This window comes from Ornithorhynchus anatinus, chromosome X1 (genome assembly GCF_004115215.2).
Source record: "Ornithorhynchus anatinus isolate Pmale09 chromosome X1, mOrnAna1.pri.v4, whole genome shotgun sequence".
Taxonomy (NCBI): Eukaryota; Metazoa; Chordata; class Mammalia; order Monotremata; family Ornithorhynchidae; genus Ornithorhynchus; species Ornithorhynchus anatinus.
Genome location: NC_041749.1, coordinates 101,806,889 through 101,831,957, shown reverse-complemented (window position 1 = coordinate 101,831,957; position 25,069 = coordinate 101,806,889). Strand labels below are relative to the sequence as shown.

General features: G+C 39.6%; 1 protein-coding gene across 2 annotated transcripts in view; it reads right to left on the bottom strand.

Moving 5' to 3' along the window:
* Positions 1-4,455: 4,455 nt before the first annotated feature.
* Positions 4,456-25,069, bottom strand: part of LOC100073526 (contactin-3) — a 278,783-nt gene continuing 258,169 nt past the window's right edge. For both annotated transcript variants that reach the window (XM_029049701.1, XM_029049702.2), the window contains 4 exons: positions 24,477-24,663; positions 12,804-12,916; positions 11,206-11,374; positions 4,456-5,914 (listed from right to left, as the gene is read on the bottom strand). In XM_029049701.1, coding sequence (XP_028905534.1) covers positions 5,811-5,914; positions 11,206-11,374; positions 12,804-12,916; positions 24,477-24,663 — 573 coding nt within the window. In that variant the 3' untranslated portion in view covers positions 4,456-5,810. The remainder of the gene's footprint in view (positions 5,915-11,205; positions 11,375-12,803; positions 12,917-24,476; positions 24,664-25,069) is intronic.

The following is a 25,069-nucleotide window of genomic DNA, read 5'->3' as shown; positions in this document are numbered from 1 at the left end:
AGTTCTGGGTTCCCTCTATTCTCAATCTACACCCACTCCCTTGGAGAAAGCATTCGCTCCCATGATTTCAACTACCCTTTGTATGCAGATGTTTCTCAAATCTACCTCTACAGCCCAATCCCTCACCTTCTCTGCAGTCTCGCATTTCCTTTCTGCCTTCAGGACATCTCTTGTTGACACCACATAATTAACTTGTCCAAAACAGAACTCTTCATCTTCCCATCTGGAATTTCCAATTATTTTAAACACCACTGGTATCCTCCCTGTCTTACAGGCATTATCCTCAATTCATCTCACCATTAGCTACCCATTTCTCTTCACATAAGACAAAACCTTGGTTTCTCTACCTGCTATTTCCCTATCATCTGTTCACTCTCCTCTTCCACTTCATCCCTGGTGTACTCTTGGCTCCTCCCACACTATCCTCCTGTCTTATCCTTTTTGTGGATCGCCCTCCCTGGACCAATTGCTCCCACTTTTCCCCTGCCTTGAAATCTACCCCCGGGTAAAGTCTGCAGAATCATGTCCCATTCCACCTTCAAAGCCCTCCTAAAAAGTCACTTCCTCCAAGAGGAATTATTGGACTAATCCCCATCTTCATCGTCATAGCATCTCACAGCCACCCACCTTAGCACTCATGATTATAACTGATAATTTTTCACTTATGTATTTATTTACCTACTTTTGCTTTTATCATTTGTATCTAGGTTCATGCTCTTTATTGGATGTTTGCAATTTATGTCCACTTGTCTTCCCCATTTTTATAGTGTAATTTCCCAGAGGGCCTGGACCATGTCTCTAACTTCTACTGTGTGGTTCCCAAGCCTGTTATGCAGCATTTTGCACACAGTAGGTGCTTGATAGTGCTGAATATGCTGCTTCTGATGAGAGGGAGTACTGGAGGAAAAGAAGAGGGGGTTGGCAAGGGGAGAATGACATACAACTTACTCTGGAGCAAGGAATGCTTCCCAAATAACTTTCAAAATTGTGGAACATGTGCCAAAGACAATAGTAGGAATGGTGTGAAAATGAATGGTCACTCAACTAGTTGGACTATTTGGCATTTTGTGAGACAATTGACATTTTGGTGAGTCACGTGAGCTTTCAACTACTTTTTTAGAGGAACTGATTTCCATTCTTGACATCCCTAGTGATGTGAGAGACAACCATGGTGAAGCTGTCCATGGCCCTGTTCTGAGGAGATTTGGTGTGGGTTCTGGAGTGGGAAGCAAAGCGGGAGGACACCATTGTGCTGCTATGACCTGGACAAGCGGATTGACCTGGCAGGGTGGGATGGCCCCATCTCCCTTTTTAAAAAACTCTAATCCAGGCCTAAAGTCCAGAGAGTGGGATTGTACTACAGGTTCTCAGTGCAATGATCTGAGTTGCCTCATCTTCTCTTCCTTGGGGGAAGTTCTTACTTTAGTACGAACATACTATCATTCGTAGTGTATGGTTGCAATTTGTGTCTGCTTTGATACCCCAGCAGTTTGTAAGCAACTTGAGAGCACTGTGTCTTTCATTTCTGTTGCATGTTCCCAAGCACCTAGTCCAGTGCTCTGCACACATTAAGCACAGAATAGATATCGTCGCTACTGTTGCTGCTGCTGTCACCACTGCTGTTGCCGCTGCTGTTGACGATGTTGTCGAAAGAGAGAACCAGGAGGAAGGTTGCATCGAGAGGCACGCCGGAAATTTTTCGAGGAACAAGTTACTCCTATTTGTCATGTTCTCCATTCTCCTAAGACCAGGACCAGCTCAGCTGAAGATGCTCCAGTAAAAACTGTCAGACGCAGCTGCTGACAGGTAGTAAATGTAGGTGGCTCCAGTATCTCCCACCACAAGTTGGGTGGTCCAATCTCTGGGCTCTGCACACAATGTGGAGTTTCTCCCCCTACATCCCTAGTAAGGAGGGTCTGTTTGCTCCCTAAGGAGAAACAGCAAGTTAGACAATGTGTACCAGACTGTCTACCCAAACTCGGGTCTTGATATTTGCAGCCATAGAAGAGTCCCACTTCCTGGAAGACCCACCCACTCAGTCATTTATTCAATAGTATTTACTGAGCACCTACTGTATGAACAGCACTGTACTAAGCTCTTGGGAGAGTATAGTAACATTATAAGACATGGTCCCTGCCCTCTGGGAGCTTACAATCTAATGAGGGAAAAAGGCAGTCATAAATTGAATACATACAGTGGGATTAGGAGGAAAAATATAGATACAACTAGTAACACACGTTCATGAAACAATGACTAAATAAATGAATGAGTATATCCCATTTTCACCTCAGAAAAAAACAGGTCACTACTTCAGGTAGAAGCTCCAACTCCAGCGCAGTGTTACATTGTCCTCCGAATGTATGAAAATCCAAACACTTTCATTATTTTTTTATTTTCAAACCTTCAAACTTGTCAGGTGTTTCCTTTCATATAAAATTTGTGACCAATCATCCATCATTTAGGCCATTCATGCATTTAGCGTAGATTCCCACCTCCCTGGGCCCCAGGCCTGATATAAATACGCTTTCAGAATTGTAATATAACACAATCATGTTTTCTGGATTAATATCTTATCATTTAAAATGAGTTTTGTTTTCAAAGTTTTGGAATACTCATCTCCCCAATCCAAAAGCTACTGCATTTCAAAGATTTGAAAGACTGACATTCAGTAGTGCAAAAGTCATCTGAAAGGGGGTTTTCAGCAAATGGTTGCAGAGGTGAGATAAACTCCAGGGGACCCTCTGAGGACAGATAGGTAATCATTAATGCTTGTCTAGGTTGGTAATAATTGGGATCACCTGAATGAATCTAATCAATCAATCAATCATATTACTGAGTGCTTACTGTGTGCAAAGTGCTGTACCAAGTGCTTGGGAGAGTACAGAATAACAGAGTTGGTAGACATTTTCCCTGCTCACAGTGAGCTTACAGTCTAAAAGAGAAAGGCATTAACATAAATAAATGAATTTCAGATATGTACATAAGTGCTGTGAGCTTGAGGGAGGGGTGAATAAAGGGTACAAATCCAAGTGCAAGAGTGATGCAAGGGATGGGAGAAAAGGAAATGAGAGTTTAGTCAGGGAAAGCCTCTTGGAGGAGTTGTGCTTTTAATATGGTTTCGAAGGTAGGGAGAGTGATCATCTGTCAGCTATGAAGAGGTAGGGCGTTCCAGGCCAGAGGCAGGATGGGGACAAGAGGTGGGCGGTGAGATACAGGAGATCGAACAATAAGTAGTTTGGCATTAGAGGAAATGCAAGACAGCAGAGAAGAAGATCAGGGCAGGAGATGTAGGCTGAGGAATTATCCACAGAGAGATGGTAGTTGAAGCCAAGGGAACGAATGAGTTATCCAAGGGAGTGGGGGTAGATGGAGAATAGAAGGTGCCCGAAACTGAGCTGTGAGGGACTCCAACGATTAAGGGGTGGGAGGCAGAGGAGGAGCCCACCAAAGAGACTGAGAATGAACAGTCAGAGAGCTAGGAGAACCAGGAGAGGAAAGTGTCAGTGAAGCCAAGATTGGTTAATGTTTCCAGGAGAAGGGGGTGGTCAACAATATTGAAGGCAGCTGAAAAATAAAGGAGGATTAGCATGGAGTAGAGGCCATTGGATTTGGCAAGAAGGAGATCATTGTTGACCTTTGAGAGGGCAGTCTCTGTGGCATTAAGGGGGCAGTTGGCAGATTGGAGGACATCAAGGAGAAAATTCTTGGTGTTTTTTTTTTTGAAGAAAGAGGAGACATGAGTATGTTTGAAAGCAGTGGGGGAAACGTTTTGGGAAAGCTAACTATTGAAGATAGCAGTCAGGGAAAGAAGAATGGAGTGGGGGAAGTGCTTCAATAAGGTGTGAAGAGATGGGGTTGGAGACGCAGGTGTACTTTAGACCATTTGCAGACAAGATATGATCAACTGGGATCAAAAAAGAAAAACTAAACACAATAATCTATGAGAAATTGAAGTACTTGGGAATCCGAAGAGAATCTGAATGAAACCAAGCTGAATTTATTGGAAGGTTAAACAATATTTAGAGATAGGATTAAATCCCAATTAAAACTCATTTGAAAGCAAGAAACAAAAAGATGAAAGTTGGGAGGAAATTATGAAAACTGGTATTATCAAAATAAACATTATTTTTGTTGAACTAATCCAAGTTTGACATCTTTACATTTTTTTCAGTATGCAAGGGTCCATATTATAACATATTTTAAAATGAATCAGCATTTTCAATGTTACAAATATTTTATTAGACTAATAAAAAATACATACAGATAACCATAGGATATACACGCAGGAGTTTAGGGATATATGTCATACTTTTCAATGTGAAACATGTTACTTAGTACTTATCTCATGGAGATATATTGCCAGATGTTAGGTGAGACAATAATACCATCTTTGAAAATGGAAGTACGAGAATATGAAGTGGGAGTTACTAAAATAAGAACAAAAAAACACCCTCCTTACATGTAGCATGGAAAACATATTTATTGAGAAATTTTACTTCCCCAGTCTGCAACTGTTTGGAAACATTCATTGTCAGCCAATAGGAAAAGCAACTATCCATTTATATATATATATATTTTACGTATATACAACATATACAGACCTTGCTTAAAGAGTTGGCATTTTTTCTCATTTTAATATACCATTGTCTTAAATTTCATCCTTAAATAGTCACAAAAATTTTCCAAGGAAATAAAAGAATTTTACAAATCTTTATCCTTATTGATGTTTGTTTTTAACATTCTGATAGGTTTATAAATCAAAATAACTGAAAGTACAGATCTATAAGACCCTGTAAACTGTCATACTAATGGGAACTTAGGAAGTAAAAAATATATATATATATTTGAAGAAATTTGAAGCCAATGTACCCATTTTATATATTCTTTACATTTGCTATGAAAATGGGATTGGAATAATCTCTTTAATACCAGATTCTGAAAGATCACATCATCACCATTGAAATCTCCAGCATTACCACAGTCCTGGAGTTGTGTGAAATGCACTCTGCATCTGGAACGTCAGCCCCAACAAGACTGATAGACATACTGGTGAGGAAAGATGGGTGGCGGGAAAGGTAGAGGGAGATTTCTAATGGGAATTGGGAAAGAACTTCTTAGGTTTTGTATAAAGATTTAGGTTTGGAGTCAGGTCATTGCACATTTTACAAACGGTTTCACTAATACTTAAAGCGCTGTTTACAGAGAAACAACAGAGTAATTTCTTCTCTCATAGGAATCACAACATATGGAAATACTCATCTTGTAATGTAATTAAGTTAATAGCGAAAACATCACATAGTAAAGAACACAGTATGCGCACTTTGAAAAAATACAACTTGTAAGCACACTGCTTTTAAGTAGTCAAATCTATTCAAGGTTTGCCATCAAAATGGAGATCATTTTACATAAACATAGATTTTTCTGTCAATTTCAATAATAGCATCTCAATACAAACACCTCATGAAATTCTCAAAACAATGCAGTTTTACTGGAAAAATAGTGCTTGGCTTAAGAAAAAGTGCTTCTAAGCTTTTGTGAGGCTCTCCATTTTTGGATAATGCTTTTACTCTTAACATTTTTAGAATATGTCTGATGGATGTAATTCTTAAATTCCTTTGGTTCATCAATTAGGTATTAAGGCATTTCAGATTCCTTAAAAGGACTTACTCATGTTTTGTGTTGTATTCATATTTTAAAGAACAATGAAATAGAAACCTTTTAAAAACAGAGTAGGAGAAAACCATGCATAACCACTGCATTTGAGAAAGCACTTTTTTGTAACCAACCGTTGCAGGGAAAGAAAACATCAATCACCAGAAGGCAACATGAACAATAACGAAGATTACTATTGGTATGCAGGTTGGGAAAAGGGAGACCCTCATGAAGGGGGCACTTGATCCTCTGGAGTTCTGACCTAGAATACATGAAGAACATCCAGTTAATCATTAAGTAATCCAACAATAGTATTTATTGGGCACCCACTGTGTCCAAAGCACTGTGCTAACTACTTAGATGGGTAAAATAGAAGCATGACACTGATGCACATTCCCTGCAGGGTTATGGGCAGGGGACTGGAAACCCAACAGATCTGTGCCTTTCTCAGCATCCCCTCCCCCAACCATAAAGCCAACTCTCTTGTAACGTACTCTCCCAAGGACTTAGTACAGTGCTCCGCATAAAGAAAGCACTTGATAAATACCATTGATTGATTCATCAAGGACCACTAGTTCTTGATGGATGCCCAAACCAGACATACAAGAGTGCCCTTCAAGGAAGGAACACTAGGAATGTACCAGAGCTTAGTACAGAGCCTGGCACATAGTAAGTGCTAACAAATACCATAAAAAAAAGAAAAATGAAATGGCTTAAACAGCAGGGGAGTAATGGTAGAGGAGCCTGCTCCCTCAAAACCAAATTCAAAGGCATTGAGCAAACCAGCTGTTTCCTTTGCCCTGTGGATGCCTCTTCCCATTGGGTTTAGGGGAAGAGGTGGGTGAGGGGAGGCAGGGATGAAGACGGGTCAGGAATTACTTGCCACATTAAGGTCACATCTTCTCCAAGTAGCCTTCCCCGATTAAGCCTTCTTTTCCCTGGCTCACTCCCCCTTCTGCATCATCTATGCACTTCAGTCTGTGACCTTTGGACATTTGCTATTTGCCCCACCCCTAACCCCACAGAACTTATGTATATACCTTCAAATTATAAATTATTTATTCATATCAATGTCTGTCTCCCCCTCTAGACTTTAAGTTCATTATGGACAGGGAACACCTATGCTAATTCTATGCTAATTCTGTCGAATTGTACTCTCCCAAACTCTCTGTATAGTAAGTGCTCAATAAATATAACTATATTATATGATATTAATAAATATGATTGATTAATTGATTAATGGAAATTCTTTCATTCTCTCCTATTGCCCTGAACTTTGGAGGGAGGAACACTCTTATAGGGTCGACTTTTCCTTCCTAGGTAAATTGGTGTGTCCTGGGAAGAGGAAACAGAACCCAAACTGGAACCACGCTCACTAGGTAAACTCTGAAATCCCGTGAAGCATATAGTGTTTTGGCCACAGCAAGTTAGGTTTATTTAGGGAAATGATTAGATTTTATAGCCTAATGTCAGATTCTTAGTGTCCTCTAGAAATCCTCTAATCCATCCTCTCACTTGATTTGATTATCTTGTATTTAACACAGCATTTAGCACACAGTAGGTCCTTAGCAGCGTGGCGCAGTGGAAAGAGCACGGGCTTTGGAGTCAGGGCTCATGAGTTCGAATCCCAGCTCTGCCACTTGTCGGCTGTGTGACTGTGGGCAAGTCACTTAACTTCTCTGTGCCTCAGTTCACTCATCTGTAAAATGGGGATTAAGACTGTGAGCCCCACGTGGGACAACCTGATTCCCCTGTGTTTACCCCAGCGCTTAGAACAGTGCTCTGCACATAGTAAGCGCTTAACAAATACCAAAATTAACAAATTCTGCAATTATTATTATTTTTGTCAATTGTCAGACAGGGCTGCCGCTCCTACAACTCACCAAGATGGCATCTATCAGCACCCGACATAGTCCTCTGCCCTCCACAGTCATGTCATATAAGTCTCTGGTTCCAAAGAGGACTTCTTGTCCTTTTTGTATCTAGGACCCTTCCACAAATCCCACCACCCCCTCTTGGTGAGGACCCACAGATAAGACTAGTGTGAACTGCTTACTCTACTCTATGCTAGCCTGGTGGTTAAGGGCTAATAGGCTGTCAATAAAGATTTCTTTTTCAGTATAGCCCTCCTATTGAATGCTGTGTTAGGACAGAGAGACACAGGGGTGAGAGAGATTGACAGATAAAGCGAGAGACATTGTCCCCGGGTTTATGTGAGCAGGTCTGCATGTTTTACAATGGAGCATCTGTCTTCATCCAATTGGATAGTCTTCTCACCCTCTGCCCATCACCTTTCCTACTGAACTTTGAAAGCCTTAGAAATAGTCATAATCTATTCTCAATAGAAGAAGAGAGGAGCCTTGAGATAGTTCTTGATTGTACTCAGAGAGGGAATGGAGGCCTTAACTGAAATTGGGCTAAACCTTGTCACCAGTGGGAAAGCAACTGGTCAGATTGTCATGTTAGCCACGGCTTGTACTATTGCAGGGATGCTTAAACCAACAGAGGCTATTTCTTCTACTAAATGGATATGAAGCAAATCAAAAAGAGAACTTATGAAGTCAAATAAAACCCCAGTGAAAGCAACTGAGTGGTTTGTCTTAAATCTGCCAACAGCAACCAGGTTTATACATCTATCCTTACCTCATAAACATACGATTACCTTAAAATCTACTACTTTGAAAGGACTATATGACCAATACCTGTTGAAGAATAATTACAGCTCTTCATTTTATTTAAAAACATTAAGGATAACCGTACTTTCCAAATAGTTGCAAAAGTCTGAGCTGTTTTTATCTTAATTAAACAATTTAGACCTTATCATGCAGAATCTTTCTCTCTAAATATAATGACTACTGGAAAAGTTGTTTAAAAATAAAAAACCCACCATCTTGGTGTGTGCCACTGCTGAATTTACATGATAATTTAACATATTAAATGAGAGCTATCTTTCATATTTTCTGGATTTAAGTTATTACCACTGAGAATACAAAAATCAACAGTTTTCTTTAATTAATAAACACTCCATTCTCATAAAGCTAGACTCCTGTAATCTTTGGCCCATCCAAGCTCAGCAGGCAGTTGTAGTTGACAGATGAGAAATCCAGAAATGATTCAGGAAACCTAATAAGTGAAATAAGTACTTCCACAGTGTAAAGGAAATATATGACTTTAGCAGTGTTATTTTATTTTTATTTCAGAAACATTTAAACCTAGAATATACATTATTCGGAGAAGCAGCGTGGCTCAGTGGAAAGAGCACGGGCTTTGGAGTCAGGGCTCATGAGTTCGAATCCCAGCTCTGCCACTTGTCGGCTGTGTGACTGTGGGCAAGTCACTTAACTTCTCTGTGCCTCAGTTCACTCATCTGTAAAATGGGGATTAAGACTGTGAGCCCCATGTGGGACAACCTGATTCCCCTATGTCTACCCCAGCACTTAGAACAGTGCTCGGCACATAGTAAGCGCTTAACAAATACCAACATTATTATTATTATTATCATTATAACACTATTTCTTGAAATATCCCAGTTATATTGTAGCATGACTTTTATTTTTTAAATGGTTACATCTAGATCAAGTTGCATTCCCAAAATTCACACTATTATGACTCTGGTTGCCTTTAACTGAACCATACATAATTTTATAAAGTATTCTCGGATTAACATTTTTATGGGTTTAAATGGATAAGACTAGGTCCTTGGGTATAAACTGTCTTCAGTTTGATCAGACCAGGATATCCTAAATGATTTTAAGGAGATGTCATTTGTGTTCAAATCTTCACCTTGCTCTTTCATTAAACGATGATAACTACAAACTTCTCTTTTATTGGGGGAGTAAATACAAAACATTACAAGTTTGGGGTTACTCCTCTGAAGAACATAGTGCATTAGGAGCAATGAACAGAGGAAGACATACATTTCTCTTGAACCTAAGCCAGTGGGAAAGAATATGGACATAAGGTTGAGAGCACTTTCTTATTGGCAATTGGGATCAAAAGAACTAAAATATTACATGGTACCTTGATTTCTATGTTGATGTCAAGAAGTCTGCTTTTTTTTCCATTATTTTATACACAATCCCACCCAATAAGTGCTCAATAAATACCATTGATGATGATGATGATGGTAGGATTTGGTTGGGAAGATGAGGAGAGATATGAGACTGCACAGAAGGAGAAAGATCAAGGCTGGAGATGTAGACTTGGGAAACATCCGCATAGAGATGGTAGTTGAATCCATGGGAGTGAATAATAATAATTATGATATTTGTTAAGCACTTACTATATGCCAGGCACTGTACTAAGAGTTGGGGTGGATTTAAGCAAATCGGGTTGGAACCAGTCCCTGTCCCACCTGGGGCTCACAGTCTCAATCCCCATTTTACAGATGAGATAACTGAAGCCCAGAGAAGTGAAGTGACATGCCCAAAGTCACACAGTAGACAAGTGGTGGAACCGGGATTAGAACCCATGACCTTCTGATTTCCAGGCCCGTGCTCTATCCATTACCCCATGCTGCTCTCCAGTGAGTTCTCTAAAGGAGAGGGTTTAGATGGAGAATAGAAGGGGACCCAGAACTAAGCCTTGAGGGACTCATTCAATCGTATTTATTGAGCGCTTACTGTGTGCAAAGCACTGTAATAAGTGCTTGGTAGAGTGCAATATAACAATAAACAGACACATTACCCACCTACAAGGAACCTACTCCCCCTTCTAGACTGTGAGCCTGTTGTTGGGCAGGGATTATCTCTATCTGTTGCCGAATTGTACATTCCAAGCACTTAGTACAGTGCTCTGCACCCAGTAAGCGCTCAATAAATATGATTGAATGAATGAATGAATGAATGAACTTACAGTCTAGCCTCAAGCCAGAAGCCTCAACCTGGAGAGATTCCCCCCTTCCCCACAGCATTTTCACCATAGCTTGGTTTCCCTGAACAATTCCCATATCTGGGTGGAGTGGATTGGTGACAGGGAAGAGGCACCGGGGGTGGGGTTGAGGGGAGGGATGGGACACCGGGGGAAGAGGAGACCAGGCCCCGTCCCAATTGGGGGCCACTAGGATCCTCTGTTAGAGGATGAAAGGCAGAGGAGGAGCCTGGGAAAGAGACTGAGAATGAACAGTCAGAAAGACAAGAGGAGAACCAGGAGAGGACCGTGTCAGTGAAAGCAAGGTTGGATAATGTTCCCAGGAGAAGGGGGTAATCCACAGTGTCGAAGACAGCTGAGAGGTTGAGGATGGTTAAGATTAGGATTAGAGCACTGTACTAAGTGATTAGGAGAGTACAATACAACAGAGTTGGTAGTTCATTGCCCACACTAAGTTTACAGGCTAAAGGTGGACACTGAGATAGATGCTCAGTGGCATTCTTGCCATCTCTAGATAACAGGCATTTATTACTCCTATTGCCAAAATGTTATTGAGCATCTCCTCCTGCCAGACATAGTGGCACAGAGATACTGGTACAAATTTTGCTCCCTTCATTGCCAGGCACCACCCCGGATTTAGCATTATAAAATGTAAAGAAATAATTTGAACCACTGACAACATACTTGTACGTCTTGGAATCCTGATCTGTTCACTATTAGTTCCATCTCCACCATCAGTTTTTGCCTTTACTTCAATAGTATAGTCTTCGTCGGTAGGCAGGAAAAGTTCGGCATATGTTTTATTTGTGTTCAGCACTTTCATGCTACTTTGGCTGCTGGTCCAATAGAAAACCTAAAATATGAAGGGGTTTTTATTTTCATTCAAAGTTGTTTTCTGTTTCATCTAACATTACTTTTTGGTTTCACTGCTTATTTTGAAAAGACTAAAGAACCAGTCATTTGCCACAGAAGGGGCTATTCCAATTTCCCAAAATGAAGGGTAAAAAGGCTAACAATTGCTTCATATGTGGAAATTATTTTCCTCAATATAAATCTGATTCTATATCCTATATAAAATCATTTAAACCCCCAGTAATGAAATCCCTTTATGCCACTGCTAATCTAAAATATCACCACATGCAGTAAGACAAATCATTCTTCTAAAAATTTTGTTCCTGAGACTTTTCATTATCTGGGTCAAAAGCTTAAAGGAAAAAGGAAAAGATATTTAGAAAATCCCTTATCAAAAGGTCCATTTTATGGGCTCACAGAAGAAATAATACTGCTAGGATTGAATGAATTTGTTTTCTTCTTGAATTCTTGCTGACAACTACATAATAATGATACATTGAAAAATGGGATATTTGCTCAATTTTCCTTCAAGGAGCCAGAGGTTTAAGTCAATAAGCGAGTGGTAAGCTGCTAAACATCTTTTAATGTAAGAAGACATCATATAAAATGATACAAGAACAAAGACTCTCATCAGATATCATTTCAAGGTTTTGAGACTGCAAAGGAGGTGTTCATTGTTCCTTTCAAATGTTTCCCTGGGTAGCGCCTTGATGCAAACAATGGAGATTCATTTTCAAAAACGTCACTGAAAGGAGGAAGGCGTGAATCCTCCTAGTTGCCATCACAGGAGTTTCCATTCAGTCAAAAAGAACGTACAGCAAGGTTAAGGGACTTGAACATGCCTAAGGGCCTCAGTTCTCCATTTTACTTTGGCAGTATAAGTCAGGGTTGAGTGTCTGGGACCAAGGACTGTGGTTCATGTAGATAACAGGAGTTTACCCAGGGCTCAGAAAACCACAGTATGTAGAGATAGCAGAGTAAAAGTGGAGACACCCAGGCATTATATTAGCTCTCTAATCCACCAGAATCAAGTCGTCTTGGCCACCCAGTTAATCTTAAAAGGCAGAGAGCTAGTCCAAAAAGAGTGATAAATGATATTTATTGAGCGCTTACTGGGGGTAAAGCACTCTGTTGGGACCATATTGCTGCCATTTTATATCAGCTGAGCAGCCAAGATGACTTCATTTTGGTGGCTTAGAGAGCTAATATTGATTGACTATCACTGGTTGACCTGTCTACTTGTCCCACAATTAGCCACAGCCAAATGGAGTCCTGCAGTTCTGTTATTCAGCATCTCCCTGGAATTGCCCTTCGGCTACTATGTGACCTTGATATCTAGATTGAGAAGTACTACACTGGATGTAGTTCTTTACCAAGTGTAAATGGAAAACTGAACTTGAAGCTTCTTTCCTTGTTAAAAGATGACTTACTTTATATCCAGTTACTTCCGACTCATTTTCCATTGCTTTTACTTGTTCCCAGCTCAGTAATACCTTAGAGTCCGTTGCATTCCATACAACATTTCCGGGTGGCTGGATGGGAGCTTGAAATACATAATGAAAACATACTTTTAATTTCCTCGATAATCTTCATTTATTATTCAGGAACAAGTAATAGTTAAGGTAATTTATTGTCATTACATATTGGATGTTCAAACATTCCAAATGGATCATCATCATTTGTACATTTTGTAATATAAGAAATAAGATAAGTAGAATTGGATGTAATTGGTGCTTCTTATATTACTTAATGCAGCCTTCACTACATAAGATTAAACAAAAGCCTCTGAATAAAAAGAACTGCTAATGTGTTTTACTACCTCATCACATCAACTGATATTTACGTACATGAATTAATAACCACACTATAAAAGTACAATCATTAATAAAGCAGGTCGAGAGACTATACGTCAAAATGTCCGTATTTCAATAGTATCCACTTCCTAATCTCAAAAAGTTGTTGAAAAAAGGTAAAATTAAACACTCAGAGATCTAACTCTCCTTAACACATAATTTCCCAATTCTGAAGTGCTAAAGTATTGTATTCACAAACTTTTAAATCTGAATAAATGAAGACACAGTACCAAGTACATAGTACTGTTACTGAGTTAAGATGGTCATTATTTTTTAGCCTTCTTTGTCTAGGCCAAACATCATCATACCTTTAACCCTTCCACACTGTATCGATCCCTTCAAACATTGTGCTATTCTTTTCTGGCCACTCTAGTTTCTCTACAGTGTTTTAAATTATGAGGACTACAACAGAAGATTTAGGAACACTCCCCTCTCACCCCCAGTTGCATCTATGGCATCCTCCTACCTGTAATTTATTTTAATGTCTATCTCAGACACTAGATTGTTGTTTCTAAGCTCCTTGAGGGTGGTGATCATGTCTGCAAACTCTATTGTGTTCTCCCAAGTGCTGAGTACAGCACTCTGCAGAGTAAGTGCTTGATAAATAATATTGATTGACACCTCACTTTAATTAGAGCCCCACCAAAGCAGTGGACCATACAGATGAATATATATGAACATAAAGCAGGTGGGATTGTAGTGAGGGTTTTTTTCCTGCCATCTAGTGGTTAAGATAAATCCTCCCACTGATTGAAGAGGCCTTCCCTGACTAAGCCCTCCTTTCCTCTTCTCCCACTCCCTTCTGCATCCCCCTCCTCTAGTCCCACAGCTCTTATGTATGTATCTGCAATGCATTTATTTATATTAATGTCTGTGACTCCTCTAGACAGTAAGCTCACTGTGGGCAGGGACTGTCTGTTATTGCTATATTGTACTGTCCCAAGTGCTTAGTATAGGGCTCTGCACACAGTAAGCTGTCGATAAATATGATTGAATGAATGAAGTTTGCCTTTCACGAAGAGTCTTGATCCCCAAAATTACCCTGAGGCTGGTATGCAAATCCCTTTGCTGCCAACCTACCCCTTATAAGGACTTATTACAACATGATCCCTGTCACTCGTCATGGGCATTTTCCAGGAAAGGCAAGATATTCAAGTATATTTCCCTTGTTAGGGTGATCAAACTGCCTTTACCTAGGAGAACAGTTTTTGTTTTTGAAAAAAGACTAAAACAGCAATTTTTCAAACCTCCTTTTCTCTATGTGTTTTATAAAAGAGTGGCTGGGGGGTCCACAATAACATCCACCAATTCCATATTTACCCCAGAGTACATGTCAACAGGCCCTAATATGAATGCATTCCATTAAAAACAAAAAATAAACAAAAACGTTTTATCCCCTATTCTAATGTGGCTTTCTAGCTGTGCATCACAAGGAACTGTTCTGATCAACTATTCATATCTGATACGTTTTCCATCAACTGACATGAAAAAAGTTCAACAACCTTAACCATTTTTTGTATCTTTGTGGTCATCTGTTCCAGCTTCCTTTCTTGGCTATCAAGAGAGTTACATTGCTTTTCTGGACTTTTCTCATCCAATTTAATGGAAAATTTTATCTTGTTATATTTGAATACTGGGATAGCTTCATTGCCTTTCCACTTTATCTTTTCTAAGTTTATTCCTCTCAATCATCCTGTTTCTTTACACTCCTCTTTAGTCATTAGATCGAGTGCCTATTTTTTGAGTTTTCCAATGTGCGCTTCAATTTTCCCCATATTTCTGGATTTGATCAACTTGACATTCGGATTCTTTCCTGGGCCTTCTGAAACAAAGATATGTTCTGCTCCTGTTCTTGCACAGTTGCCTTTCTGAAGAACAGCCAAATTTCTTGGACTTCTTTGCCTCAACTAATTTAACCGGATTTTTTTCTTTCAGCTGTTCTCCGAGAAGTAACTTCTCAGTAGAGATTTCACCAAAATGCAGATATATGGCCTGAATCGCAAGGGTACATAGTCTCTTTGCAGTTTCTCCCACGTAACAGTACTAATGTGGATTCTGAGCTTCAAATCCTTATGCATCTGTTTATGTTCAGGCATGTCTTCAATCACTTGGGCTTCTGCTCAAGATTCAGAATATGTAAACTTCGCTATATTTCTGAGTACACTAGCTTAATTCTGAGCCTGTAAACTGCAGCGTACTAAGATAAGGCCTAAAGTAGTGTTTTATCAACTATCCCCAGAGTACTAAGCAAAAACCTTGCACTCTGCATCGCTAGCTGCTCCTGTGCGGGAACCCAGTTCCCACATTGACCTAATGTTTATTGGTCCCAGGTGCATATGTTCACCTGGACACAAACATGAATAACCGAAACTGCTTCTGACTTCTCTGATAACTGCCCTCCTCACACAATCACACATTCTAATATGACAGGTAAAATGATAAATGGCCAAAAGGGCAGCTCTGACGTTTGCTTTTCTAAAGACCATTTCTGTATGGATTGACCAATAACAGCCAGGTTAGTATTATAACTCTAATTACCAGAAAAATACAAGCTGACAATAATCTTTTTGCTTCAATTTTTACCCAAGTTAAACAACGTCACTGAAGTGTGCCTTTTCCCTTCAGGATCTAGTATAACGATTTCTTCCCCGTATGCTTAATCATCAGGATCCTGGCCATCAATCATGGGGCTTGTAGGTAGCTACATGCACTCTTGTGACTATTTTAGATGAAAGGGTTTCAATTGGTTTTAGCAGTCCACCACTAGGGTGATGAAGATGCAAATTTGCTGAAATTGAGACTATTACAAATCAATGTAATTCTGTTCTTCAGCTGTGATATTTTGGGTTTAGAGTTTCTGAAAGAGGAATTTACCTTAAAAATTATGGATCTTCAAACATATTAGTTGCTGTAGTGAATTAATGAATAAAGCATTATCTATTATTGATCCATCTCTCTCAGCTGTCTGATGCCATTGAGAAGGATGAAGTGGTAATGGTTAGCTTTGATAGGATTAGCTAGAAGGTCACCTTCCATGATGATTGAGGTGGCTCTCATGAAGTGAAAAATATCAGCAATTGTAATGAAACTGCTGAGGTGGGTGACATTTACAAGAGTAGACAGTATAAGCAACTGAGAGACAGTTCTGCCAAACAGCGATGAGATGGTTATTAAAAAGAAATAGCAGGAAATTAAGATATCCTTCTGCCCCCAAATCTAAGACCAGATGTCTCTGATGTACAGAAAAACATATGGAATGCCTTTACTGGGTCATCCAGCCCAGTGTGGTTACCTCTCTTGACATCCACCTTGATAGGATATACATTTTAACATCCCTAACTTTTCTCTTTTCATTCCTAACTTTTCCTTTAATAACTTGTTTTACACTGCTTGTCCATGAATTAAGCCCTGACCCTTCTTGGACCTGTTACTTTCAACCTGCACAAATTTCTTATGTGAAGTGAGTGAAGTGTTTCCTTTTCAATCAATCAATCAATCAATCATATGTATTAAGTGCTTAGTCTGTGCAGGGCACTGTACTGAGCACTTGGGAGAGTGCAACACAAAAATATAAAGGACACATTCTCTTTCCACAATGAGCTTTTTTTGTCTTTGAAGCTACGCCTGGCCTGTTTCAATGGGTGCCCTCACATTGTGTTGTTGGGCAATTCAGGAACATATTTCATTGATTGCCCGGTCCACTTTCTTCCCAAGTCAGGTATTCAATGCCCACAAAGCACACATCTTTATATGTGTTTCATATGCTAGATGAAAAGGATAGGTAATCACCTCAACATACAGATCAAAGAATACAGGCTTTGGTGGACCAATGGAGGTAGGAATTCCAATGATGTAGTTCATCAGCTGAAAGCCCCATGCCTCAGTTTTCCCTAATGTTGGAATTTTGAAACCATGAGGAGGGATCTGGCTGACTGAAGCTATCTGCACAGTGCGAGAGGTGACCAGACTAACTCCGTGAATTGTATTCTGGAGTAAATGAACAACCAGAACAGCTGTCCGAGAACAAAATTCAAGATTAAAGCAGATAAATGAGTGCACTGATTGGATGTTATCATATGGTTAGAGTCAAGAAAGTCACTTGTGCTAGTTCTCTTTAGAAGTTGTCATGCATGTCAAGTCAGGTTGCTCACTTGTTGAGGCCCATATCTGAGTGAGGAGACAGATAGAAAAATGCAATTTCTAGCAATGGCTGCCACAGGAGAAAGTTTAGATAGCAGTTAATTAATAGAAAAACTCATTCACTCTTCTGAAGAAGCTGAGGGAGACCCAATCACATTCCCTGTAAGCTTCCACAGACCTATGTCTTATCTGGATTAAATTTCAACCACATTGCTCTTCTTTAAGTCACTATCTCAAATAGGGTTAAAAGGCAAGTGAGACTCAAGGATTTTCACCAGTATACTGCTGATGCCCAATGCTGCATCTTTGATGCCTGACTCTTCTTAAGGAGGTTCATTCAGATCCAAATAAACTATAACCATTCCCATTGCTCAATAGAGTCATGTGACTTTTTGTGCCCATTCTAAGTGATGGGAGTTTCTGTCAACACACTCACAAAAATGTGGCTTTTTACATTTCCCCATCTCACCCAGATGAAGCTAGCTTGAACAAGCTGCCTTGAGAAGCAGCATGGCCTAGTGGAAAGAGCAAGGGCCTGGTAGTCAGAGGATCTGGGTTCTAATCCCAGCTCTGCCAAATGTTTACTGGGTGACCTTGGGAAGTCACTTAACTTCTTTGTGGTTTAGTTCTCCTTTTCTCCCTTCTTCTTAGACTGTTAGCCCCATGCAGGACAGGGTCTGTGTCCAAACTAATTCACTTGTATCTACTTGAGAAGCAGCATGACCTAGTGGAAAGATCCTGGGCTTGGGAGTCAGAGGTCATGGGTTCTAATCCTGCTTCTGCTACTTGTCAGTTGTGTGACTTTGGGCAAGTCACTTAACTTCTCTGGGCCTCAGTTCCCTCATCTGTGAAATGGGGATGAAGCCTGTGATCCCTACGTGGGACACCCTGATTATCTTGTATCTACTCCAGTGCTTAGAACAGTGCTTTGCACATAGTAAGCACTTAACAAATGCCATCATTATTATTATTATTACCCCAGTACATAGAATAGAGTTTGACATTTAACTTAACTTAAGCACTTAACTAATACCATTTAAAAACAAACAAGATAATGAAATAAGGTTCACAGGACTCCACAGTTGAAGCTGTTGTGTAAATGAGAAATTTCCCCAAACTGTCTAGAGTTAGAAAATTAGAAAAATGGAGATAAATATGGAGGCATTTAATGGAACTCTACCTATTAAAGGCACAGAAAGTAGATGGTTTAACACAGCCTCTAGACTGTTTGTGTGGAAGGCTGCTAACAAATCCATCTAAATAACTTTCCTTAATGATGGAATAATTAGCAGAAATAGCACTATCTATTAAAGGTGTTCTACCAAGGTTTTAACCATTTCAGTCATGGCAAGTGAAATCTGTTAGAGACTTTGTGAGAAGGCTTACCTAGAAACAAAATGAAAGCTAGGGGGACCTGGGTACGTCAGATAAAAAAAAAAACCGAAACATTTTAAGTTGGAAGGTCTGAAAAATTTAGAGTATGTCTCACATCTAATTGACCCTCCTTTTGGAGACTCTGGCATCAGATTTGAGGGAGGATACTTAATTGAAAGAAAAATAAAATTATTTACCTAGCAATTCTAGCATTACATTCATATAACTTAAATCAGTGTCATACTCAAGAGAGAGCTACTGATGGACTCTTATATTGGGCATTCACAATGTTCAGTAGGGAAAATTCTTGCCTTTTTTAAAGGATGGTAAGATGGTTTCATTAAAGGGTTCAGAATCAGGAAGACGTACATCATTCTCATAATTATGCTTTTGTTATGACTCTTCTCAGATTTCAGCATGAGGATAATTACCTTCAGAGTGATAATTGCAAATTGCATTTGTGAGGCATCTGACTAGTAGAAGTGTTAAGAATTATAGAAGCGCAACCAGTGATAATGTCAGAAGTAGAAATTAAAAGGTTACATCCCTTTTTGTTTTGATTTGTGCATGGTGAATCAACCTCAGTTTCTGAGCTTCAGATTTTTGAGTTTGTCAAGCGTTCTTTTAAATGAACTTTCATTTTTTCTGTATTTCATTTCCCTTCACTGTTCACTACAAAGATATTCATTTACTACCTAAGTACCCAATTCTCCTAAGACCTAAAATTATTTCTGGTAACAAGTTGGGTACACGGTCACGTTCAGAGGGGCATTAACCCTTCAAACCACGAGGGGGCTGTTTATTCTACTGTCATAATGCCTGCACAGTGCAGGCAACAATGAACTCAAAATTCCTCTAATGATGTGGAGAATTCGATGCTTCTCCTCAAGTGCCTAATTTTCTACCAAGCATTAAGCACGGGGGGGGGGGGGGGAACTAGACTCAGTGGTAGTCAATTAAAAGTTTGATTAGAAATTACTGATTGTGAGTTTTAATCAGTTTTCCCAAGCCAGGCAGTGCAAAACACCAACAAAATAATATTCAACACTAAGAAACCATCAGTTTGCTTTAGGACAGTGAGAACAGTAATCATCCAACATGAAGAATGACACAATTAATGTGAATCAATTAGACATGGAGTGTACCACCCAGACCTGGATGAATCAAAATGTCTGATGTCTGAACGTCTGTGGAAATAGGTGCCACATGCAACTTTGTTTGAAGAGGTCTTGTTTCCTCTGAATATTACTAAACTGTATAGAAAAATTCTGGTAGTTATCACATTACACAGCAATTGGGGGAGTGATGGTTTCATCCTTATTGTGAAGAACATTCCAAGGGCTTAGTACAGTGCTCTGCACACAGTAAGTGCTCACTAAATATGGTTGAATGAAAGAAGGAATCTCGAAGAAAAGGTAAAAATATTTCAGTGATCTTTGAAGATCTCTCTAACACCCATTCCAACAATAAATAACTTGGGCAACAGGTGAAGACATGACTTTTGCTACAGTATTTAATGCTTCCAATGCAGTTAAACCCAAGAAGAATGGCAAAGTCCTGAAACTGAATGCACATCAGTGTTTCAAAGATACCAACATCAGTATCTTCAAGAAGCAGGTTGGCCTTGAGAAGCAGCTTAGCTTAGTGGAAAGGGCACAGACTTGGGAGTCAGAGGACTTTGGTTCTAATCATGGATCTGCCAATTGCTTGCTGTGTCACTCTGGGGAAAGTTACTTAATTTCCTTGTGCCTCAGTTTCCTCAACTGTAAAATGGGGATTAATAATTATGCCATTTGTTAAGCGCTTACTATGTGCCAGGCACCATACTAAGCACTGGGGTGGATACAAGCAAATTGGGTTGGACACAGTTCCTGTCCCACATAGTGCTCACAGTCTCAATCCCATTTTACAAATGAGGAAACTGAGGCATAGGGAAGTGAAGCGACTTGCCCAAGGTCATACAGCAGACAAGTGGCAGAGCTGGGATTAGAACCCATGACCATGTGACTCCCAGGCCTTGTGCTCTATCCACTATGCCATGCTGCTTCTCAATTAAATCCTCCTCCCTCATACTTGGACTGCGAGCTCCATGTGGGACATTGACGGTGTCCAACCTGATTAAATTTGATCTATTCCAAAGCTTACAACAAAGTGAGCACTTAACAAATACCATAATAATGTGAAGAATATAGGGGAGACAGATGACTGTGGAAACTACTGTGGCATCTTATTGCTCTCCATTGCTGGCCAGATTTTAGTTAGAGTCTTTTTTGGACCAACTACTGAATTATTAGTCATACATTCCCAAGATCTCAATGTACTTCAGGCCAGGGCACAGCACCTTTGGTAAGCACCGCATACTGGAGAAGTGTACAGAATCTCACAAAATCCTCTGCATGCTTTTAGAAAATTGAATACCATCAAGTAGACCAGGGCTTAGACAACTACTAAAAAAACATTAGCTGCCCTGAAAAGTTTATTGAGATCCTACGATTACTCCTCTGGTCAGAATATGATTCCAACCCACAGGGAAACTCTATCAGCTCAACAGGCAGAAAGCATTACTGACTGTTCCTGGACCTCCCATACTGGAATTTCTATATGCTCTTGCCTGGACACTGGAAGAACATTCTCAAAAAGAGATGGAGATGATTATAGACCACTTTCAGAATCAGGAAAAAGCTACAGATTGACAACTGAATTGACCTGCAGAAGACCCAAGTTATGTAAACAGCATGCACCTCTGAAGTATAAACATAGCCAAGGATCTATATCAACAACAGGAACTGAACACTGTCCCTGAATTCTGCAAATGAGGCAGCCCACTGTCCAATAATACAAAGGAAGGCATAGAGGCAGAAAACCAAATCAGGCTATCATGTCCTTTGGGAGACTAACAGAGATGTAATGCACCAACGTTGAATCAGCTCAAACTGAAATTCTAGAGCAACTGTGGCTTCCAACCTTCTTTATGACTATAAGATCTGAACTTACCACATTTGACTTTGAGAACAGTTCCTCTAACATCACTTATTCTCCATGCTTAACATCAAATGCATCACAAATGAGGTTTGGAATGTATTCTGTTGACCATTGCATCACCCCGTCTTAGATGGGCAGCGTTAGGAGAACGGATGATAGATAGCTGAATGGATCATCGTGGGAAGGATAAGATGATTTGAAATGAGCTAACCATAAATCAATCAACAGGGTAAACGGAAGTAGCACTTTAAAAACACAATGCAGCAAAACCTCAGACTGCAGCATAGCGGTGGATGGTCTGGAGACCGCAGGCGAAGAGAGACCAACCTTCCATGAGGCAATTAGAAAATAGGCTGACTGTCACGCAACAGAGGCTCTGGAAAGATAGTGACATCAAGCAGAAGAAATAGAAAACAGCATCATGCCCTTCAGCCAATTAAAGCAACAGTGCAGCAAGAGGTGATTGTGTGGAAGGAATTACTGTTCACAAGTCAGTATTATTAGCCACACGCGCAGAATGATAACCAGTAGTTGCATTTTCTTCAAACATGAAGGACAGCTATCTTTCTCTCACTCTCTTGGTGAATCTGAACCTACTACATGTCTTGAGTAGTTTCATCAGTGTCACTTCCAAACCATTCTCAAAAATCAAATGGCAGGACTAGGTTACCACTTACAAGGTCCTGGAACGCAGTCAGCTCATCTGCATTAGAGTTAGTGTTCTGGGCAACTTAGCTTTGCTGGGCAGGACATGTAAGGAGAATGGACAATAGCAAGATAGCAAAGTGGCTGCTATATGGTGAACTGAAGAGGGGGAATATGCAAGCTGGGAGATCAGAATAAACAATTAGGAGGCATAACGAATCATAGTCTCAAACAGTGTGATATAAAAGTCAAATGTTAGGCCACCACACCACAGAGGCCAACCTGGCCTGAAACAATTGGGAGAACAGGGTCACACCCCTTGAGTGGAGGCTTTGTAAAGATTGGGATACCAAGGGGCAGTCTCAGAAACAGAGACCAACCCTGTATAGGCCAAACACAAGAGCGCAACAAGGAACTATCTTGACTTGCACACAGTGTGGAAGAGATTGCTGGTCACACAACCATCTTTTCAACCACGCCTACACATGTGGGTAGGATTTCTTCACCGTCCCTTGTGTCATCTTCATAAACAGAGGACAGCTGTATTCAGCGGTGCCACACTCCACTTTGAGGTCATAAATTGTCTCACATTCATGAATAATGAGTTCGTAAACACACAAGTTAATGTCAGATAAGAAAAAACAGCAGGATGAAATGACAAGAAAAACCTGTTTTGTAGGTCTTTTGGTCCTCCAAAATACTATGATGAATAGTGTCCTATAAAAATTTAAGCTTGATGAAACATATTCATATAAATATTTATGACAATTGATAAAGCATATTTATATTGATGTTATATAATTTTGCTGATTGCTAACAGAATTGTGTTCATTTGCAACATTTAAGTAACTGTAAATGGACTTGGAAATATGATAGGGCATGCAATGATAGCTTGAGAGCTTTTTAAGCTATGTGTGTGTCATTGAACAAAAATCAGAACTATTTCTTAAATAATAATAATAATAATAATAATAATAATGTTGGTATTTGTTAAGCGCTTACTATGTGCCGAGCACTGTTCTAAGCGCTGGGGTAGACACAGGGGAATCAGGTTGTCCCACGTGGGGCTCACAGTCTTCATCCCCATTTTACAGATGAGGTAACTGAGGCACCGAGAAGTGAAGTGACTTGCCCAAAGTCACACAGCTGACGAGTGGCAGAGCCGGGGTTCGAACCCATGACCTCTGACTCCAAAGCCCGTGCTCTTTTCCACTGAGCCACGCTGCTTCTCATTCTATTAATAGAATGTATTGCAAGGAAATCAAAAAGAGCTTGAGACTTTATTATATTTAGTCATAATAGTTTCTTATAGCTACCCACCTCTTGCCCTTAAAGTAAAAAGGTTACGAAATGATTTCTAATGTATCATAATAGTCAAATCATGCATTAAAAGTAATTTTCCAATTCAAGTGCAATATCAATTTCAATAACACATCAAAGAAAGACCAATAAATCGTAGGGCATTGATTTCTTGTGGATTTAAATTAATTAAATAGTAAACATCTTTCTTGACCTTGATTCTTTGTTGTGTTAAATGTGGGCACATGGTAATTACACATTCAATTTTGCAGGAAACACTGCCATCTCTGACTAGATATTTATCTGAAGAATTACACACTCTCCAGAACTGCACCCTTTCAATTTTTCCTTTTTGAAAGTAAATTGGCATCTCAAGAGTAATTTAGGCAAGAGAAAAGTACAAACAATGACATTTTGGCTGGAATTAAAATCTCCCTTTACTTTCCCACAAAATACAGTCCCAAGATTTGATGAGGGTAAAAAACACCCCCAAACAAATCCAAATGTCAAATTTCTCAATGAAGTAAGGAATAATGAAGCTATTCATTAAAATACATATTTTACAGGGATTTTCCCCAGGAGTTCAACTCCATTTCCAGATCTCCAATCTATGCCAAGACCTTTTTTCAGAAAAAAGTGATTTGGGAACTAATTGTCAATGGGCTTCAATGTATTAGTGTGTCCTGACTAAAAATGATATCAAACACTGTTATTGAGTAGGGCTAATGGCTTGAACAGTTTCATTTTAGACGTGAACTGATATATCATAACTGGATTACATTCACTTTCAGAGTATCTGGAAATACATACGCATTTTCTTTGTGGTGGCATTAACTGTAGCACTAAAGGGTCCTGAGCCAGCACTGTTGTATGCTCGTACAGCTGTATAATATGTTAAATTGCTCTTCAGGCCTCGGAGTCTCGCTGATGTCTCATTCCCTGCAACTTTGACTCTGTTGGTTGAGCCTTCTCTTTCTCCATTTGTCCAGTACCGTATCTAGTGGGCAACAGATGTAAAAAACTCAAATGTATACAAGAATGATTTTGTTTACAGTTGTCCTTCATCTTCATTTCCAAGAAGAATTATATTCAAGAAAACTGTACTAGGTATGAAGTGTCTATTGCTTTTGAAAATAGTAAAAGTGGTATGTAAAAGAAATTGTAAATTAATATTGAATGCACTTTAACAGCTACCATATATTGTCAATACTGGATATGCTTTTGTCTTGCATTGCACAGTATTTGTTTTTGACAATTATTCTTCCCCACTTCAAAGCCTTATTGAAGTCACATCTCCTCAAAGAGATCTTCCCTGACTAAACCTTACTTTCCTCTTTTCCCACTCCCTTCTGCAATGCCCTGACTTGCTCCCTTTATTCACCCTCCCTCCCAGTTCCATGGCA